Source organism: Meriones unguiculatus, chromosome 4 (genome assembly GCF_030254825.1).
Source record: "Meriones unguiculatus strain TT.TT164.6M chromosome 4, Bangor_MerUng_6.1, whole genome shotgun sequence".
Classification (NCBI taxonomy): domain Eukaryota; kingdom Metazoa; phylum Chordata; class Mammalia; order Rodentia; family Muridae; genus Meriones; species Meriones unguiculatus.
This window is the reverse complement of record NC_083352.1, coordinates 19,244,817-19,252,809: the sequence shown is the minus strand read 5'-3', so window position 1 is coordinate 19,252,809 and position 7,993 is coordinate 19,244,817. Positions and strand designations below refer to the sequence as shown.

At 46.4% G+C, this 7,993-nt stretch overlaps 1 protein-coding gene across 1 annotated transcript; it reads left to right on the top strand.

The window, feature by feature from the left end:
* The first annotated feature begins 990 nt into the window (after positions 1 to 990).
* On the top strand, positions 991 to 7,083 carry Got1l1 (glutamic-oxaloacetic transaminase 1 like 1). Its single transcript, XM_021639896.1, has 9 exons — positions 991 to 1,105; positions 2,567 to 2,748; positions 3,094 to 3,205; positions 3,394 to 3,503; positions 3,709 to 3,801; positions 3,903 to 4,053; positions 4,703 to 4,868; positions 6,584 to 6,726; positions 6,941 to 7,083. Exons 1-9 carry the CDS (start codon positions 991 to 993, stop codon positions 7,081 to 7,083), a joined length of 1,215 nt encoding a protein of 404 aa, XP_021495571.1.
* Positions 7,084 to 7,993: the final 910 nt, after the last annotated feature.

Below are 7,993 nucleotides of genomic sequence, written 5' to 3'. Positions count from 1 at the left end.
TTCCCAGAGGACTTGGATCACCTTGACCAAAAGCTAACCGGCACTAAGACCTATCTTGTACAGGTAATTACGGCTATTGGGAGTTTAAGCGTGCAATGGCCGTGTCATGCCTGGGAGTCAGTCATCCCAATCTTCCCTGTCCCTTCCTCTACATTCTTTTCCTCATTTCTATGATGTTCCCAACTGAGCCTTGGAGTGGGTGATACAGACATTCCATTTATATCTGAGTATTTAACAGTCACTTATTCTCAACACACTGACCAATTGCATCTCCGCAGTCACTAACAGTTGCTAAAGGTTGACCCTTTTTGTTAAGCCTTTCCCTCCCTTAATGTCCATGCTTAAACATATATAAAAAACTGTTTCTTAATAAACCCAGATTTTTTTTTCCTTAAAAAAAAAAAAAGTAGCATGGAAGAAAAACAGAGAACTCTTTTGCTGCATTTAAATCTTGAGATCTCTGAAGACTGTGTGCCAGGCCCCGAGTTCAATGCCCAGCACTGAAAAAAAAATTTTTTTTAATTTCCTTCAATTGCATTCCAGTAGGATTTGAACTCTTACTCAACCCCTTGGCAAAATGGAAGTAGAAAACATATCCTTTGATTGGCACTGCTGTGTGTCTTGGGATGTTTGCTTCTGTTGGGGAAGTCCCACCTAGCTCACTGGCTGCCAGCCCTGTCCTGTTTTCTAGAATCTGACTTGTCATTTCAGTTGGATGGCATGGAGCTATGGAAGGCAGTGAATTAGGGGGGAAATTGCCTGGGAACCCTGTGTTCCTTTTCACTTTCCCTGCTGCCTGCTCTCTCAGGGGGCTCTCCTCCAGTGCCATGGAATGTTCCTGTGACCCCTAAACACAGCCACCACGGAGACTGGGAGTCCTGAGGTTCTGTTGCTCTGACAACCTATTACCCATAGTCCTAAGCTGCTAAGGTTTTGGGAGAAAGAGGTCTAAAGCAGGGTCAAAGTTGCTGGCACCATACATACTCAACTATGACCACTCTTTCTTTGTTCAGGGATGTACCCACAGCCCAGAAGCTAGAAGGCAGCTTACTAAAGATCTACAAGCAAGATCAGTTTCCTACCAAGATGTTCTTGGCCTACCGAGGTAGGAGCCAGTCATTTTAGGGTTTAAGATTTTCCTACATATTTCTACTGCCTATAGGTGAGCAGTGTCCCTAGTGGAGGATTGAAGAATAGCCCAACCCTCTGCATACAGAAAGTTTGTTAGCAGAACTTCACTGAGCAGAAAAGAACAGTGAAGGTCCCAAGTCATCCCTTTGCCCCGTGCCTTTTGCTGGGGACTTCTTGGAAGTGGGAAGAGCCAAGTTTTCTCCTCCTCTCACTTTTTCTTTGTCTGGTGCGGCATTCAGTTCTCTCTGGTGTTTTGTTTTGTGTTGTTTTTATAGTCTGATGTAAGTCAGGTTGGCCTTGAACTCACGATATAGCTGAAAATGTTCTTGAGCAGAGTCAGGCCCTGCCTCCAAGTACTGGAAGCACCACCACACCTTGCTTCTCTCCCATTCTTTTGTTGATTTTTTTTAAGATTTTTTAAATTGTATATGTGTGTATGAGAGAGAATGTGGGTACACATCTGTGCAAGTGTGCAAGGAGGCAGCCAGAGGCATTGGATTCCCCCCATCCCAGAGCTAGATGTATAGGAGGTTACGAGCTGCCTGACATAAGTGCTGAGGACTGAACCTCAAGAGCAGCATGTGCTCTTAAACCACTGAACCCCCCAACCCTACTCTCGCTCTTAAATCAAGAAATTAAGCCTTTTGAGGGGATATAGCTAAATCGGTAGAGTGCTTGCATTCCTGAAGCCTTGAATTCAATCCCTAGCAAATAAACTAAGCATGGCACCTGAAGGGTGGATGAGCAAGATATTCAAGGTCATTCTCAGCTACTTAGCAAGTTCAAGGGCAGCCTGGGGTGCTTGATACTGGGGGAGGGGGGGCAAGAGAACAGGACAGCCAGAGATAGACAGATATAGACAGAGAGAAACACACAGAAAGAGACAAAGACAGATAATGAGAGCCCATCTAATACAGAATCAAGCCTTGCTATCATGAAAGCCATGGTGGACTTTATTTAATTCCATGAATGCTAATTCGTTTTGTATGTAAATTGTAGCCTTTAAGACACAAACAAAACAACAATTTGCTTTGTTGCATTGTGTTTGTGTTTTTCTTTTTGAGACCATATCTTACTTACAGCTCAGGCTGGCCTGAAACTCATCTGTGACCAGGCTTGCCTAAAATGATCCTCCTGCCTCTACCTCCTCAGTACCGGGGCAACAATGCATGGCCCACCATGTGTGACTTAGCTTTGGGTTTTGTTGGTGGTAGTGTTGTTTTGTTTTGAAACACAGTCACTAACAGCACATTGTTTTATGAAAAGAAGGAAGCAAGAAAGAGGGAAGGGAGGAAAAAAGTAAGCTTTCACAGGCTGCTTTTCCAAAGCTCCAAGGAACACAAGGCCAGGCTTGTGGTTTGTGGGCTGCTGCCAAGCCTAGCCTTGCAGACCCTGAGGTCAGGTATCCAGAGCACCCTTTGAAGTTTCTCCACAGTCTGCATGAACGAAGAAGGCCATCCCTGGATTTCTCTTGCGGTGCACAAGACCTGCCAGCAGATTGCACAGGACCCCTGTCTGCACTATGAGTACTTGCCCACGTTGGGCATGAAATCATTCATCCAGGCCTCTTTGGAACTTCTCTTTGGAAAGCACAGCCAAGCCATTGCGGAGAAAAGGGTGAGACGCAGAGAGGAGATCCAGGGCTGCATGGCCTTTTAAGCCCACAGGGGACCATGCAGAAGCCTCTCCTCCTTGACAGAGGCAATTCCCAAGACTCTGAGAAGCTTTTGCATTTGGGGGCAAAGCTGGGATCCAAACCTAAATCCTCATTCAGTCACTCAGTTACATCCACTCGAACTGATTTGAAACCTATAAATAGATCATTCCAATGTAAAAGAAGAAAGAAAGAGGGCTGGACTGCTCAGCATGTGTAAAGCCCTACCCTGTCATCAAAAATAAGACAAAAATGTAGCCTGGGGTGTGCCTGTGTTAAAGTTCCTCTCATGTATTGCTTGCTGACAGGTAGGGGGTGTACACACTGTTGGCGAGAGTGGGGCCTTCCGGCTTGGAGCCCAGTTCCTCAAGATATGGCATAAGAATCTGAAAGTCGTTTGTATCGTCTCATGTCAAAAGGGTGAGTGTTGCCCAGAAGGGAAGCAGAAGCCCCTACACCCTCCTCCCTTACCCTCCCTTTCTGTGGCTCTGTCAAGCCATGTCCATCTTTTTCCTCTTATCTCCCTACCATCAAGTCAGTAATCCTCACTCCACTCTCTGGTATCTCTGCCTTCGGGCCCCAGCTGGTGGGGGTCTATGTTCCCACAGAACATTATGGACTCATCTTCCAAGACATGGGCTTTACAGTTTATGAATACTCCGTCTGGAACCCCAAGGAGCTGTGCTCAGACCCCAGCATGTTCTTTGAAGTGATAGAGGTTAGAGGGGCCCCGTAAGGATCTCCTCCCAGAGGAGAGGCTGACAGCCTCATCTTCCCCGTCACTGGAGACCTCTGCTGGGATTGGCTTTGCCAGGCTTTTCAGTGAGAACAAACCTAAGAGGTTGCTTCTCCTCTAAATGCCTGGTGTCACCTCTGCGTGGTAGAGGCGGTACCTTGGTAGGACACCACCTGTCTTCCTGCAGCGTATACCAGAGGGCAGTATCCTTGTGATTGGGAATATTGTTGACTGCAAGTTCACACAAAATCAATGGACAGAGCTGATGACCACCATTAAGGTCGGCACCGGCTTCCTGCCTCAGTTTCCCTTCTTGCACATCTGCTTCCCCCCACCCCACCCCGTCAGCCTCATACTCTTTGTTTCTTCCTACTCTTGCAGAAGAAGCAGATATTCCCATTCTTTGACATTCCCTGTCAAGGTTTATCCACTGGTGACCTAGAAGAAGACACCAGGCTCCTACAGTATTTTGTGTCTCTAGGCTTTGAGTTCTTCTGCAGCCAATCTCTGTCTAAGAATTTCGGCATTTATGGTACAGTATGGGCAGAAAAATAAGCGAAATGGGAAACAGAATTGATGCCACACCCATCATCCAAGTGATGTTGGTTTTGGTTTTGCTTTTTGTTTAGTGAGCTTACAAAATAATGGCTTTCTTATAATCTCTGTCTGTCTGTCTCTTGCTCGCTCGCTCTCACACACACACAACACACACACAAACACACAACAGTATACAACAGACAATGTTCTTCCTCATATTTTCACCCTGTCTTCCCCTATCCCTCCTCCGAAGGATGTGAAGTGTTTTTTACATCACTTATCCCCTGGAAGGAGCCTAGTACTCCAGAGAAATCACGGTGGAGTCAGGAAAGAACAGCAGTGAGCTAGGAGTTGGTCTCTGTAACTAAACCCAGCTAGTGAACCACAGCTGTTCCAGTTAAGATTCTGCCCTCTCCAGCCTCTGCCTCCTGGGAGGAGGAAGTATTTGGCGATCTTTCCAGCTCTTTCCTTCTTGGACACTCTTGCTTACGCTCAGTCTTCTTCCTGCAAGAAGAGGCTCAGACAAATTTTAGGGCCATGTACCACCCTGGCTGGTCTGAGCTGCTGGCTCTGTAGTTTAACTCTTTCTCCTGCAAGTTTGGAGGAAGGAGACTGAGGGCAAGGCTGTCTTCTCAATGCTGCAGATGAAGGAGTGGGGATCCTAGCCATCGCAGCCCTCAGCAACCAGCACCTGCTGTGTGTCCTCTCCCAGATGACGGGTTATGTCCAGGCCCTCTGGCAAAACCCTCCTGCCACGGGTGCTCGGATAATCACCTCCATCCTCTGCAACCCGGCTCTGTTTGTAGAATGGTAAGCGATGGGAGGGTCTGCGCAAGGGAGGGAGGGGGTAGGACTCCTCCATCCCTGCTGACTGACTGGCTCACAGAGTTCACTTGGCTGCTTCCTTTCTCCTCTGGGGTCTCTTTATCCTGCTCATTCAGCCACACATTTATTACATTTCACTTAGGCCTTCTGTGTGCCATGGCTCTAGCTATGCCAAGGGTTTCCCTACATTGCAGAAGAGGAAAATAGCTACAGCTTGTCTTTCACTACTTTGTGTTTTCTTTTTCCCACTCTTTATCACCCCCCCATTTCACCCCCTACCATTAGACCATTAGATAGGAGAGAAAGAATGATAGAGGAGAGGGAGAGATCCCTGAATCTAAGTTCTTTCATTTTGTTCCTTCTTTGAGCATGACTACTAACAAACAAACTACAGCTAACCCACCCTGAATGACCAACCAACCAAGACACCATGACCGAAGCAACTTATAAAAGAAAGCATCTAATTAGGGGGAGGAGGCTTGTTTATAGTTTTAGAGGTGATTCATGACCAACCAACCAACCCCCACATATCAGGGCTCTACCATTTATATACCCTCTGAAAAGTTCCCAGAATTCTAAACATCACACAATCCCAGAAACTAAATGCCAATATTCCTATAATGTTTCTATGGGTTCTGGGGAGTTGTTTAGTTGGTTGGTTTAATTTGGTTTGGTTTGGTTTTTTGAGACAGGGTTTCTCTATGTAGCCTCGGCTGTCCTGGATTTGCTTTGTAGATCAGGCTGGCCTCTATCACACAGAGCTCTAACTGCCTCTGCCTCCCGAGTGCTGGGATTATAGGCTGCACCACTACACCCAGTTTATTTCTGTGTGTTTTACAGAAACCAAAATTTCAGAATTCTCACTACACACATTTATGTTAGAGATAAAGCAGTGAGTTGTAGGAATACTTCCAGACCACATTGAGAAGAAGCCCATTATTTTGTATATAAACACACACATGAGAGAGAGGGAGAGAGACAGAGATAGAGGGAGGGTGGGACAGAGGGAGAGAGAGAGAGATCTGGGCCTACAAGAATACTTAGCAGGTAAGAGTACTTGCTGCCAGGGCTGATGACCTCAGTACCTGAAGATTCCCTTGACCCACATGGTGGAAAGGATAGAACCTACTCCTACCCCTGCCTACACACACACAAACAAAATAAAACTAAGCTGGCAAAATCTGGGAGTCTACTATGCCTGCTTAAGTTAATACGGGGCTGGTGTTACTCAGAGTCCTGTTACTCTAACAAAATACCTCAGGTGGTTAACACCCCTCCCGCACAAAGAAAGCAAGGACTTGTGTTGACTCAGTTTTGGAAACTCGACTGAAAGTCACTTGATCCTGTGGTAAGGCAACAACACCACAGTAGAGAGGGTAACAAACGCTCACCTCACGATGTCCAGAAGGCAAACAGAGGAACTGAAAGAGCAGGAGTCCTACTAGTCCCCAATGACCTGACGTCCTCCCACAACCAATAGTGACACGGCCTTTAACACACAGGCCTTTCAGAGACATTTAAGACCCAAACTGCAGCAGAATGCAAACTCCTTCCTACCACAGGCATTACAGAGCCCAGGTTCTATAAGCTATGTGCTTACTTCCTGACACGGGTCAGGCTGTGGAAAGGTAGGACGTGGGGAAGATACACTGGAAAGCAAAGATGCCATGCAGTCCAATTTCGAACTCTTTCCTTGGCAGGAAGAATAGTCTAAAAAATGTTGTCGAGAACATCATGCTGATCAAGGAGAAGGTGAAGGAGAAGCTCCGGCTCCTGGGGACCCCTGGGTCCTGGAATCACATCACCCAGCAGAGTGGGACCCATGGTTATCTGGGACTTAACTGTAAGTTCCAGAACAGGGTAACTCCTCTCCTTCCTGACCTCAGATCTGAGTTTTAACACTGAGCTACACTGACCAGATGACTGGTCCACAGCTTTGCTCGGGGAGAAGTGGAAGGCTTTGGAGAGCCTTATAGGACCCCATGGGTGCTGATGTGCCTTATCCTATGTAATTCTGCCTGGGCTTGAGAGGAATTCTGAGTCCTGTGACTTCACAGACCAACAGATAGAGTTCTTGGTCAAGAAGAAGCATATCTATGTCCCCAAGACCAGCCGGATCAACTTCACCTGCATTAATACCAGGAACATAGATTACATCACACAGAGCATCCATGAGGCAGTGACGGGAGCAGAGGACTGAGGACTCCTCAAAACTGACCCTAAATGGAAGGAAAGCTTTATGTAGTCCTTGGAAATAAAAATCCTGAATTAATTATTCAAGCCTATGCTCACCCTTTCATTTATTTATGAAGTAATGTATGCTGGCCTCAATGGGGGGAGGGGGTACAACACATTCCAAGCATACTTGGAGCCCTAGATTCTAACCCTAGGAAATGGGGGGCGGGAGGAAGGGAATGCAAGAATAATTGTCCTCGTAGGACATGGTTCAGTTCTTAGCCATGCGACTAGTAACAACTGAAGCAACAGAAGTCAGCAGATATGGAGAGGTGTGTGTACATAGATACGTTGTTCCAACTGAGTGTAGTTGTATACATTCATCTGGTGTTTCTTCCAGAAACGCAAGCCAAGTTGTGCTCAAGTAGTTCCCTAAGATGTCAATGACAGTTGAGAAACCAAAAAGCCAAGCGAAAATGTTTATGTAAATGCTTAAAATTGCTTTGCAGAATAATTTTGAAAGAGATCAGAGTTGAGTGGCTGTCTTGGTTACTGTTCTATTGCTGTGAAGAGACACCATGACCGAGGCAACTTATAGAAGAAAGCATCTAATTAGGGGGAGGGGGCTTGTTTACAGTTTTAGAGGTCATGGCCGTCATGGCAGGGCACGTGGCTGCAGGCAGGCAGTCATGGGGCTGGAGCAGTAGCTGAGAGTTTACACGCTGATCCACAGACAGGAGGGAGAGAGAGAGAGACAGGGCCTGGCATGGACTTCCAAAATCTCAAAGTCCACTCCCAGTGACACTTTGAACAAGGCCATACTTCCTAATCCTTCCTAAATAATCCACCAACTGGGAACCAAACATTCAAATATATTAGCTTATGAGGGTCATTCTCACTCCAACCACAATTCAAGTCACAGTGGTTAATGCTAT